The sequence below is a fragment of the Halyomorpha halys genome, unplaced genomic scaffold (genome assembly GCF_000696795.3).
Source record: "Halyomorpha halys isolate HHAL.00 unplaced genomic scaffold, Hhal_1.1 Scaffold487.1, whole genome shotgun sequence".
Taxonomy (NCBI): domain Eukaryota; kingdom Metazoa; phylum Arthropoda; class Insecta; order Hemiptera; family Pentatomidae; genus Halyomorpha; species Halyomorpha halys.
The window spans coordinates 860,449-874,360 of NW_027111707.1; the positions used below are offsets into that span (position 1 = coordinate 860,449).

The 13,912-nt window shown below is 31.1% G+C and overlaps 1 protein-coding gene across 1 annotated transcript in view; it reads left to right on the top strand.

Annotated features, from left to right (window-relative positions):
- Dhc93AB (Dynein heavy chain at 93AB) overlaps nt 1-13,912 on the top strand; it is an 81,861-nt gene that overhangs the window by 21,542 nt on the left and 46,407 nt on the right. Inside the window, exons 17-31 of the mRNA XM_014424971.2 lie at nt 96-320; nt 573-799; nt 2,031-2,172; nt 2,258-2,491; nt 3,348-3,526; nt 3,653-3,788; nt 3,865-3,999; nt 6,073-6,192; nt 7,504-7,646; nt 8,445-8,646; nt 9,896-10,120; nt 10,196-10,406; nt 10,482-10,609; nt 11,089-11,237; nt 12,529-12,811. Coding sequence (XP_014280457.2) covers nt 96-320; nt 573-799; nt 2,031-2,172; nt 2,258-2,491; nt 3,348-3,526; nt 3,653-3,788; nt 3,865-3,999; nt 6,073-6,192; nt 7,504-7,646; nt 8,445-8,646; nt 9,896-10,120; nt 10,196-10,406; nt 10,482-10,609; nt 11,089-11,237; nt 12,529-12,811 — 2,739 coding nt within the window. The remainder of the gene's footprint in view (nt 1-95; nt 321-572; nt 800-2,030; nt 2,173-2,257; nt 2,492-3,347; nt 3,527-3,652; nt 3,789-3,864; nt 4,000-6,072; nt 6,193-7,503; nt 7,647-8,444; nt 8,647-9,895; nt 10,121-10,195; nt 10,407-10,481; nt 10,610-11,088; nt 11,238-12,528; nt 12,812-13,912) is intronic.

The window sequence follows — 13,912 nt, forward strand, 5'->3', positions numbered from 1 at the left end:
TAACCTCTCAGTTTAATAAACCTTATTATTATTTTTTATGTTAACAATTATTCATAATTCACGTAAATTATAGCTCATAAAATAATTATTTTCAGGTCCAATTACAAAATTTAATTACATCTAAATTTATTGCACATTTTTTGGAAGAGGTTTCTTCTTGGCAATCAAAACTTTCTCTAGCAGATCAGATTATTACAGTTTGGTTTGAGGTTCAGAGGACTTGGACACATCTTGAATCTATTTTTATGAGTTCAGAAGACATAAAAAACCAGTTACCTGAAGATTCCGAACGATTTTATAGAATTGATTCTAAGTTCAAGGTAAGTACTCCTGTTTTTTTTTTTTTTTTTTAAATATCCATCTTTATTATTCTTTAATGTTTTAGATCAATTTTTCTAAATTTTATTGAAACATTTTTTTTATTTCATTCTGTATTATTCTGAACTTTTATAGTTTAAACTAAGAAGTTAAATACAATTTTAATTTTTTTATGTAATAGTTAATAAATTAATTAAAGTTCAAAGAATGACATGAAATAATATATATACTCTTAGATCCAATTGTTTTGATAGGATTTACTGGAAGAACTGAAACAGGTTCCGAATGTTTTGGAAGCTACTAGTAAACCTGATCTGCTGAAAGAGTTGGAAGTCCTTCAGAAAGAACTAACTTTATGTGAGAAAGCTTTGGCACAATATTTAGAAACTAAAAGGTTAAAGTTTCCCAGGTTCTATTTTGTTTCTTCAGCTGACCTGCTCGACATCCTTTCTAATGGAAACCGACCTAATCTTGTTGCAAGGTACTGATATAACTTTAATAAAATGTATACAGTAAAACTTCGCTATAAAACTTCTGTTTATTGTGATTTACCAACTACAATGCTCTTTCTTTTCTGCCCTTGTCTGAATGGGTAGTTTTACACAGCATACTAATCAATCTGTGATCGGATATATATAATAGTAATTTTCGAAACTAACATTTATTGTCTAGTTAAATTATTCACAATACAAGCTCTATCATTCCCAAATCGGCCTCTATAGGTCTAGTTTGGCTCACTTATAGCCGTTGAATTGAGGACAAATTGAATCCCTTTATAGCAGCTGAGCTTTTAGAATATCATAAGTGGAGATGGAGTTCCATGTTATTATGCATTTTATTCTATTGTGTAACATAGTAAAGATATATTTAAAATCAATATTACAAAAAATTGCATTTTTTGTTCTTTATGGGTTAAATTTCACAACTTTTACTAACCCCAAAAGGGGGGGTTTTATATAGATTTGAAACTTAGATTTCAAAAACCAAGCAAGATAAAGAAATCCTTACCTTCAAAAAGAAAATATTACAGAGGATTTTTGGGCCAAAAATTGTTGGCCAAACAAGGAAACCCATGAGATGGGAAGACATGCTTCTTAAGGACCTTTAATATTGGAAAGTGACCACACAGGATTGAGCCATCTGACAAAGGGCCAATGAGGAAGCCGAGAACCACATCAGTCTGTGTTGTACCTCACAAAAAGATTTTTTTAATTTAAACTCTAAGTAAAGTTTTAAAATTCATTTTAGTAGTTCTTTACGATTATCAAGTTTAGCATTTTGTCAGTTGTACTGCTCTATTTTTAAGGGTCTTAGGAGAGCGTTGTAATGAAATTTTCTTTTATTTGATAAGAATCCTTTTAACAATTTTAAATAGTTTTGCTGCTTTATAGTTTTTTTAAAAATTAAAATGTTATAATACCTCAATCTTAAGAGGTACTTTACTTTTTTTGTCTGATCTCGCTCCCACTACTCAACTATACTCCAGCAAATTAGACACCTTTGGTCATTTCATTTTTGAATTTCAAGTGTAACTCAATATTTCCTAATTTCTTGTTAAAAAACAGTGTGTGTATTCAGTATCAGTTCTATAAATGGCAAGATAAACATGCCTAATCAACTTACATAATCTTTAATGAAAGATAAATGTACTTAACTCTAATTTGCTTCAAATTCTATCATGTATAGAACTGAATATATTTATGTTTTAATAGGCACTTGGTGAAGTTGTTTGATTCTCTTGCTTCTCTAAAATTTACTCCTGAAGACTCAAATGATCCAGATGGTGCTCTTGGGATGATAGCAAAAGATGGTGAATACGTTAAGTTCAAAAACCATTCTGATTGCACTGGTCCGGTAATTCAAATATCTGATTAGATAATAGTTATAATAATTACTTATTTTATAAACCAATTTTGATTATGTATATTCATTCTTGAAGGTAGAAGTATGGCTTAATAGAATTCAGTCCTCCATGAGAGAATCTATTAAATATTATTTTTCTGAAGCAATGCTTGCTTATGAGGAGAAACCAAGGGATCAATGGTTATTCGACTACCCTGCTCAAGTCTCCTTGTGCGCTACTCAGATTTGGTGGACAACTGAGGTAAATAGTGCTTTTGCACGGCTGGAAGAAGGATATGATAATGCCATGAGGGACTATCACAAGAAACAGGTGAGAATTTAACTCTTAACTGGAAGATTAATAATTAACCATATGTTATTAATTGTTAGAATATGGTTCAGATGCCAGTCAAAAAAGGTACAAAAATAACAGAACAAAATAGTTATTCGTGACCAATGTTTCGCCCCACTTCATCTGGCCTAAATGAGATTGTGGTTCAAACATTGTGTAATTTGATAGATATGTATAGAAAGTTGTATAAATAATAAATAAATAAAGGAATAATGTAGGATAATGAAATATATATACACAATTGAATAGAAATATTATCGATACTAACCTGAATCCTAGTAGGTGTAGAATGATGTGTACAACTGAAAAAAAATATGTGGTTGGAGGAGTACTACTCATTATCCTGTGAAGGAAGGAAGTAAAAAAAGTAGTATATAAGGCTATGTTTATTCCCTTACTGACTTACACAAGCGAATCCTGGACTACTACCTTCTAGACAAAAAAGCCAGATCCAAGCAATGAAAATCAGGTTCCTAAGGAGGATAGAAGGGAAGACAAAGGGACAAAGTAATGCATAAAGCGAGAGTCAACGGAAGAAGGACAAGAGTAAGGCTGAGAAATAATTAGGATGGTACAGTCAAAGAAGCATTAAACAAGTGAAGAATTGATTGGAATAGGTGCAAGCCAACTGCTACAGGACCAAGGATTATGGATCCGGCTCTATAAACATGCTCCGCAGTGAAAGACAAAGGATTAAGAACATGAAGAAGTGTTTGCTCCAGTTTTTATATCTTCCTTGACTGCCACCTACACCATCTTTCTACAATTGAACACTTAATTTATCTTCTTCATATTTTAGGGGAAATTTGCATTTTTCATACTTTTATTTTTCCAGATATCACAATTGAGTACACTTATTTCTCTTTTGCTTGGTGAATTGACAAGACTAGATAGACAAAAAATAATGACTATATGTACCATTGATGTTCATTCTCGAGATGTTGTTGCGAAATTGATTCAATCAAAAATCGATTCACTTGCTGCTTTTCAATGGCAGTCACAGCTTAGGCACAGGTATTATATGGTTTATAATATTAGAATACAAGATCTCCAATATATATTTATAATCGGTAGTCAAATGGTTTAAAATTTTTTAATATTTTCAGAGTTTAAACCTCACTGATATTTTATTTTTCTCAGGTGGGATGAAAAAATAGGTGACTGTTTTGCTAATATTTGTGATGCTCAGTTCTGCTACTCTCATGAATACTTGGGGAACACACCTAGGCTGGTTATTACACCATTGACAGATAGGTGTTATATAACTCTAACTCAGGTATAATCATTTTGAAACAAAGTGAGTTTTCCAAGAAACTACTATAAAATAATATTTTGTTCTCGATTTGTCATAGTCCTTACATTTGGTTATGGGCGGCGGGCCAGCTGGACCTGCTGGAACTGGTAAAACAGAAACTACTAAAGACTTAGGAAGAGCACTTGGTATTATGGTTTATGTATTCAATTGTTCAGAACAAATGGATTACAAGGTAAATTGTTAATTTATTTTGATGTCAATATAATTACCTTTTGAATTTTTTTCTTTTTTGTATATATTTATTTCTTGTTTATTCAGTTTCTCTACTTATTCAAAGTATTAGTAATTTCATACTTGTGCTCGAGAGTTTTTGAAGTTAAATCTCGTTTATTTTAAACTTTAATAAATATTATGGTACTGGTACTGGTAATATTGGGGGAAACGTATCAGGCAAGTGGCCCAATCCCAGGAAAGACCAATGGAATAATTTGTAGCGACACGCTACCTGTTGGTCTAGACTGTAACTATTATAGCCACTGAAACCATTATCGCTTCCCGCCAAGACGAAGAGCTTCAGTTAGTTCCACCTTGGAGCACCACCTATGTTTTCTCAAGCCATTTATTGTGTTCATTTATTCAGTAAAATGTAAATAATTTTATTTATAAAATTGTTATATATAAACATAAATAGAATTATAATTGTAAATATGTTGATTAAATAAATAAAGTTTACAAAAAAGAATATACTGAAACACAATAAAGTAAGTTCTTACAGGTGGTACCTCTAACTAGCCTTTGTATTGTTAGTAGAAGCAATACCCCACCAATGGTGCTGAAACAGTTCCTTCTTGGGACAGCAAATAAGACATTCAGTACATTCTTCCAATCTTTTTTTGAGATGAAGAGTTAAGACTCTTATTAACGCTCCTATAACGCTAGTTCCCTATTGGTTACTTCCTCTTCTTTTTTTCTTTTGTGGCTAGCTACCCCCAGGGCCTGCATACCTCTTCGTTTCTACAGGAATAGTACCCAGTAGAACGAAGTTACCTGCCCTCATGACCAGATGACCCAGCAGCTGGTTCCGGGTTTTCATTCCTCCTTCGTACTTACAGGAATATCCCTGTAGGACGAGGTTACCATCCTTAAACGACTGAGGGCTGGTGTCCCATCCTATCTATTCACCTCATAATCAGCTACCATACCTATATTGAACATGCATTGTAGAGGCCAGGTCTTCTGGTCAAGAGTACCTAATATTATCTATTGGAGTCAGGTATAACACAACCACCTTGACAAATTCTCATAATGACTATTATTCTTCTATGTCGAACCTTTTTGAATTTAAAAGGGACAACCAATCTATGGAGCCTCATATTGTAGGATTCAATCAGAGCCTAGAAGCCTATATTTTAGTGACATGTACTAGTCACAATCTGCTATATAATGTAGAGCAGTTTCCAGTGCTTCTCCACATAAGTGACAAGTTTCATCACAAACTACTCCACAATTCTTAAGATGTCTTTTAAGTCTGCAATAACCTGTAAGAACTTCTATTAGTAATTGGAGTTCATTTCTTTTTAATTCTAGCATCCACTTAGTTCAAGATGTAGTTATTTTAGTATCTTAACCTGCCTCAGCCCTTTACATTCCCTCCACTCCTTGTCTGATCTCTTCCATGTCCACTCAAGGACTTCTTGATAACTTTTCATTCCATAGAAGGGTCCTCGGCCCTGTTTCTAGCAAGCTGGTCAGCTTTCTCATTACTAGTGTCTGTGGACCCACACTAACTTAAGCTTCTTTAATACCACCAGTGACTCAATACCATGGTTATTTAAAAATAAGTTCTGCATTTACAGGATTTTCACATCTGTGTCTACAGACAAAATTGAATTAAAATGGGATATATCAATAAAATTCAACATTATGTTCATTACAATTATTTTCAATTTTCTTTATTAAATGAATTTGAAAATTAAAACTGGTCAAATGGACATTTCCTTAATTCTGAACATTAATGAGTGTTAAATTTGTCTATGATCTCATCTTCATAAAATCAATTATTTATTATTTATATACAATCATTACTTAATTAATTCACATACCTAAGTAAAGCTTAAAGTAATAGAGACCATCCTAGAATGCTTCTTATTCTTCAATGACTAATTGATTATTAACAACCATTAAATATAATAAAACATTGTAGTTGTAGGAAATTGTAACATATAATGTTATATACAAATGTTATTCAAAAAATTATTTGACTATTAATTACTTTTACCTATCAGTTATTATATTATGATTTTAGTCTTGTGGTAATATCTATAAAGGATTGGCTCAGACTGGAGCTTGGGGCTGCTTTGATGAGTTCAATAGAATAACAGTGGAAGTGTTATCAGTTGTTGCTGTTCAGGTTAAATCACTTCAGGTAAACATCAAACAATCACTACTTTCTTCTTATGTTAAAAAAAAAAAAAAAATATGAAGTTATTTTAAGTAAGTAATAAGGTTGTATTTATTATTATTTTATTTAATTAATCTGTATACAATATAGTTTCTTGAATTCTTTTTTTTATTTATTTATTGACATTTCCAACTTTATTTACTTACAAATAGATCTACTAAATTTGATGCTACATTATAATGGTATGATACAGGCTTGTAGAGAAACTACCCATTGGTTTATGGCACCTTAGAGGATTGTCAGGAATGGAAGAGGAAGAAAGGTTGGAAACTAGTGGTTTTAGGTGTTTAGGGAGTTTATAATGGAAGGATTGATATCTGGTTCGGACTAGATGGTTACATTTGTATAAGGTCTTTATAGATGATTTTATTTTATTTACTTATTAAAGTAAGGAGTATTGAGTATTTTATGATGGATTTTGGATTGCAAGGATTGGATACCCAAAGTTCTACTTCGTATGTCCAGATAAGCCTTATTATAGTCATGTAGATCAGTATTTTGTAATGGATTAGAAGTTTAGGCTGTTTATCTAGGAAGTTTTATAATAGTCTAAATCTATATGGAGTTTCCTGTCTTTTCAGTCTTGTGTTTTCGTTAGTCCATAGTTCGTTAGTTCATAATTCATAGTTTGTCGTTTGTCCAGATTTAGTCCAAGGTAATGGATCTGTTTAATAGGAGTAAGAGCAACTTTATTAAAGGATACTGTATGGCAGTCGGTAGGTTTATGACGAAGGGTAAAGGTAATTTGATGGGATTATTCAATTCAAAATCAATTTATTTTAATATATAGGTTCATTTTAAAAAAAGAGATACATTTTGTAGTCTAATTAAATTGATTCAGATCACATTTGAAGTAATTAAAACAATACTTACTGGAACAGGTTTTGTTTTGGGAACTATTTCAGCAAATGTGCTTTTGCCAACCTTTCATAGTATAAGTGTGAAATTTTATTTCATGGGACCACCAAAAAAGAAATATTAGGTGACTCAATTGGGAATCAAATTCACACTTTTCTAGATTTGACTCTGACATTTTCGTCAAAACTGGTTTGATTATCATGGCTTAATATTTTTTTCATGTTTCCAATAATTTTATTTTTCTGATTTCCTCTGCTTACTGAAGTGATAGAATGACTTAGCCATACATAATTCTTCTCAATGGAAATAATAATTTTTTCTCAATCTTCTTCATGATGTACATTTATATTTATAATGCTTTAATTAAAAAATTATAATATTTTTTTCATTTTAACTAAACTTTTTATTTTTTTTTAGGACGCTATTCGAGAAAAAAAATCTACCTTTAATTTCATGGGTGAAATGATCTCTATGACACCTACAGTGGGAATATTTATAACTATGAATCCAGGTTATGCAGGCAGAACTGAACTACCAGAAAACTTAAAAGCTCTGTTCAGGTTTGATCTAAATTTAGATGTGAAACTTAGAAGTTCATATTTCAGATTTAAAAGTCAGCTGGGGTTTATTTAATTAATAATAGTTATCTTTATTTATTTAAAAAGCTAATTCCTTTAAAATGGCAGAAGTCCAACCATTTTCTACCAGAGGGCTCATTGTAGGCAACGTAACATAACATAACATAACAACAGTTTAAAAGATTTAAATGTTGGAAGGATATTTGGGTGACAGATAGAAAAGGAATGGAATTATAGAGGGTTAAAGATGGCAAAAAAAAAAAAATATTATAAAAACTTGTAAAATTATCTATTAATTGCTGCTAAGTAGTATGGCGAAGAACATGAATTTAATGCTTGCGAATGAAATGAACCTAACATAAATGAATGGAGGATTTTACCATTCATAAAGAATAGAGCTATATTGTAGGTGGCGCTGAATAACTTCCCAATGGAATGATTATAGAAAATACTGGTAATAGAAGAAAGGATACAGCCACTTCAAATCTCTACTATTTCAGAAAACAGAGGCAAAGAAATCGTTCCGAGTGATTGATCAATAATTTTGGTCTAGCTATAATATCTTTAATATATGTTTGCTTGTTTTATGCTAGAAAATAAATGCCATCAAAGCATCTTTGGCTCAGAAAGATATTAAAAAAATTATAAATCTTTCTGTTTTAGTTAGTTGAGGTTCAGTGGCCATTGTTGACAATCATCATTCTTTTGAAAAACTTCTAATTCTAAGCTGGTTGTTCTATAGCTCTACATTAATATTTACCTCCTTTCTAATTTTTTTAGGCCCTGCGCAATGGTAGTTCCTGATTTCGAGTTGATTTGTGAGATCATGTTAGTTGCCGAGGGATTCCAGGAAGCAAAAATCCTTGCACGTAAATTTATCACATTGTATACCTTGTGTAAAGAACTTTTATCTAAACAAGATCATTATGACTGGGGCTTAAGAGCAATTAAATCAGTGCTAGTTGTTGCTGGATCGTTGAAGGTAATATATAACCGCTACTGAGTGTTAACCCAAAACTGTTCAACTTGAACAGAAAGAAAAAAAAGAAGTCAGTCAAATTTTTTTTTCAATGTGCCTGATTACTCTTTGTTAATAAATTTTTCTACCACAAAATAAATTTTAATTATGACAATATTGAGCCTTTTGACAGTCATATTACTTTTCGAAGTTCATATTTTTAAAATTTATAATCAATGTGTGGAAAACATGTTCAAACATTGACAATGTAAAAAACAAATTAAAAATTACTCATATAATATAAATAATATTGACCAAGATTTATAATTATAAAGAAACAATAGGCTTTGATGATATATGGCTTTAAACAAGAGCAAACAAAAAACAAATACTAATAAATTGTAACTCTCCAAGCTAAAATCTATATCAATTTTGGTTGAATCCTATTTTTTATTAAATATTGTTGTATTAAAGCCACTAACTTGTATCTATTAATTTTTAATGTATTAGACTCAGTTTAGAAATCCTTGTTGATAAAGAATTTATGTGATTATGTACTCTTTATATAGTTATTTGTTTAACATCAGAACCTTCTGAACCTAAATTTTAAAACTATAAAACTTTGATTTAGATTCAATATTTGTCAACTTTTATTTCTCCAGGCAAAACTACATATGTTGTCAGTTTTACACCTAGTGAATTATGCTATTTGTGACTTAGACATTAGGCATGTGTGATTTTGCCCAGATAAATGCATATATCTGTGGCTCTATACCACATCACCGAGACTGGGCCTCCTCTAACAGCCTTCATCTGATGTAATCAGTTAGCACAGCTCTCCAGTTTTAAACTTCAATTAGAAGCCAAGCATCCGCTGATATTGAATCCATGATCTAATGAGGATCTAATGTTTAGCGGACCAACTTTTCTTTTTTCATGAGGTGTTTGAGTTAGTATCCCTTTGGAGATATACCAGGCCCACCGAAGTTACTTACTATGAACTTGTGGTGGATATCCTTGTGAAGTGCCATGAGTTCTATATTCTTCCTCCTTCTCCAGATATTCTTCTGCATCCATTTTAATATGTGCCTAAGCTTCCCATAGGTTAAAACTGTGAAGAAATACAAGTTAAATATTTATTCTAAATCAAAATTAAGAGGTTATGATGGTGAGCCAATCAATATATGCAATAAAATATAATTTAATCATTGTTACACGATTGATTCTTTCCACCTGTCTAATATTGGATTTTTTCTTTATGATTGATTCTTAGAGAGGTGATCCAGGGCGACCAGAAGAAGAGGTATTAATGAGGGCTTTAAGAGATTTCAATACTCCAAAAATTGTTACTGATGACGTACCAGTTTTTATGGGATTAATAGGTGATCTCTTTCCTGCATTAGATGTCCCAAGAAAGAGGAATGCTGAATTTGAACACACAGTTAAGCAAGCAGCTATGGATCTTCTTTTGCAACCAGAAGATAATTTTATCCTTAAAGTAAATATAAATTTAATAACTCACCACGTTAACTCTATTTCATTTTTTTGTATTTATTTCTTTTATTCTGTTTAGGTTGTTCAGTTAGAAGAACTTTTGGAAGTGCGTCATTCAGTTTTTGTTGTTGGTAATGCTGGGACATCTAAAACACAAGTATGGAGAACCCTTTACAAAACATATCAGAATATGAAGAGAAAGCCTATTTATAATGATTTGAATCCAAAAGCTGTGACAAACGATGAATTGTTTGGTATTATAAATCCGGCTACAAGGGAATGGAAAGATGGTATTTTTCAATTTTATTTTAGTTTCTATTAAGACTTTTCAATTTATTAATTTCTGAAGTTAATTTGGTTGTTAGGTCTCTTTTCTAATATTATGCGTGAGCAAGCCAATATCTCTGGAGAGCAACCTAAGTGGATTGTTTTGGACGGAGACATAGACCCAATGTGGATTGAATCCCTTAATACTGTGATGGATGATAATAAGGTATTTATTGTTTTTCTGTTGCCTAAAGAACTAACTAAATTAATTAATTAATTAAAATTGATTTTATTTCCAAGAATAAATATTAATTTTTCACATCATTTCATTACAAATAAGTTAGATGAAAATTTTTTTTTTGTAATACTCAACATAACTTACATCTATATTGATAAGGCATAGCTAAAAGTCGTCAGATGCTAATTAAGTTAGACCTCTGTTGTTCCTGTGATCCATCCTTGAATATTAATTTGACATAATAGATAAACTGTAAACTAATACAAGAAATTGAAACCATTCTTTCTTACCTCCTCAAAAAAATAGATTTAATTTTGATACAGTTACTAAAATTCTATTATTATTGTTATTTATATTTGTAGACCAACATTTTTTTTTTTATGTTTATTATTTTCATCATATCATGATTTTGCATAATTTTTTTGGTTTTGCAATTGAGGTTCTGTATTATCATTCTTTTGTTTTAGGTGTTAACTCTTGCAAGTAATGAGCGAATAGCACTTACTCCATCAATGAGATTGTTATTTGAAATATCTAATCTTCGTACTGCAACACCTGCTACAGTTTCAAGAGCAGGGATTCTGTACATCAACCCTCAAGATCTCGGATGGAATCCGTATGGAATCTATATTAACATAATTTATCAATATATTTAATATTTGGCTTAGGGTACTCAATTTATTTTATTTTTAAGTAAATACCCTTCTCACTTCATTGATTTCTATATTTTGTATGACGTTTCAAACAGACTCTATTATCTCAATTATTTGATATCCTCATCTCAAAGTATTTTTCCCGATCATAAAATATTATATTACCAATATTCCTATTTTCTTATAGACTATTCATCTTCTTGTCCAATCTATAAGTAATTTACTAATAGATATACAATTTATAGAAATTTTGTATGATCTGTAAATAGATAATACTGAAAAAAATATTCTCAAAAGAAAAATAATGATAGTTTTCATTTATATATAATTCTTTAGGTAAAAATAAATGAATAAAATAATAAAACCTAAGGCATAAATAAAAAAACAAGTCTTGAAAAAGAGCTTACAGTTTACTTTATACTTACAGTAGGAAATTAGAAAGGATTCAGATAGCTTCAATATGTAAAGCACTCGACTCCTAACCTAATTCTGGTGGGAAAATTAATTTTTTCTCCTATAATTCCTATGATATCGTGTTTCATGGTTTTTCAAAAAAGAGCTGTTGTAACATTAGCACCTATGGACTCTACTAGCAAACAGACCTAAGCCAAGTATTTCCAGGCTTCTTTATCGTCTGAACGAGTGTTGCCATCACATTAATATTATATTTTCTGTAAAAATTACCATTTACAAAATAAACATTATTATTACAATTTCAAATAATAAAACTAATTTTCCATAATATGTGGATCAACTCTGGGGTTAGTGGACCCTCTTGAGGTACACCGCTCTATAATGTGGGTACCGGGCTCTTTATTGGTTTGGGAGTAAACATGTCTGGATAGTTGGGTGTGGACATTAGCTCTATCTTGTTGTGTAACCGTTAGTTAAGAAACAGTATGTCCTTAGCTGATTCTGGACTCAAGACTCTTTATGGATCATAGTGGTATAGGGTAATTTATTTTGTATATGATATTGGAGCAATTAAAGAATGTGAAACTAAAATCCTGAATATACTACAAATTTCATTTGTTAAATGTTTAATTAATAAATTTCTGGTATTCTGATAAAAAATAAAATATTAAAAATTGCTTAAAATGGAAGATACCGTGCCAGATAAGTCATATTAAGTTTATTATGACCTGACTAATATTTTGTGATTTACTTGTTCCAATATTTTGTAATTATTTGTGACACTTAATTTTTTCCTTTGGTATATGATTAAATTAATTATTATTTTGTTTAAAATTTTAGGTTTGTTACAAGCTGGATTGAAACAAGAGAAAATGGCACAGAAAAAAATGCTTTGATGATGCTTTTCGATAAATATATTCCTTCTTGTCTCGAAGGGATGAGAAATAGATTTAAAAAAATAATTCCTATAACTGAAATTTCTCAGATTCAACTTCTATGTTATTTATTAGATTGTTTAATGGTGCCATCTAATACTCCCATGGACTGTCCTAAGGAATGGTATGAATTATATTTTGCATTTGCCTGTGTCTGGGCTTTTGGGTCTGCCTTATTCCAAGATCAGGTAAATATTTAATGAACATTTTTATGTGTGACAATATAGGCTGTTTTACACATTGCTTCCTTTGTATTATGCTCAATGTTTACATAACTGTGTATAAGAAATGTGATTTCAGCCATAATTGAACGTAGGTTTATTATAACTTCTACTGGAATTTCTATTTTTTTTTTTGTATTCCTTATGGGCTATATTTTTTATACCTCCTTCCTAAATGTGGTCACAGTCTACTTCATGTTCTCCCAGTGGCTCGTCGATGCTAGGTGGTCAAGCTCTTCCTAATATAAAGGGCACACCATTTCCTTCCACCCATAGATGAACTCCTTGAAGAATTGATAGTTCTCTTCTTCCATCAGATGGGAGAAGTCTGACTCCAAAGATTCTGGTCTTTATTGACAACCTAGTTCAGTGTTCTTCTATGGCGGTGCAATCCTCTACCACATGTTCTAATGTTTCTGGGACAACTCTTGAGTTACCAACATTAAATTTAATTCAGAGGCTTGAATTGTGATCCCTAATTAGAGGATAGCTTGGGATCAAATTAAAAACTTTAATATTTAACAGATAATAGAATTTTATTTAAATTTTATAACATAAGAGACTCTTTTCTCAGGGTGGGTTTCCTGGCAATCAGAACAGATGACACTTTACTAATAATAACACTTTAACTTAATTAATAGATATTCTACAAATACAATAAATTTCAGTTAGAAACAAAACTAACCAATTACACAATCTTCCTCTGATGATATGATATATGACTGTTGACATCCTCTTGTACATGACGCTATCCAACTCCTCACCAATAGCTTCCAGTCCTTGCTTCTCGCTGAACGGACGTCTTCTCCCCAAGCCAGAAAAATCAAGAGTCCCGTTTCCTCTCCTCTATCTTCAATGTTCACTGGTCGATCCAAAAAATAATCGATTGTAGTATAATCGCTCTGCTTTATTCGCTATGATTCACTATGTAAATAGTTTATTGATAATTGTTACTTTCTTCCATTTCTTCTTTGATTATTCCTTTTCCATAATTACTGCATAGAAACAACAAAAGTTGAAAAATTTCAATCCATGTTATCAAACACAAACAACCCAACGAACACTTCG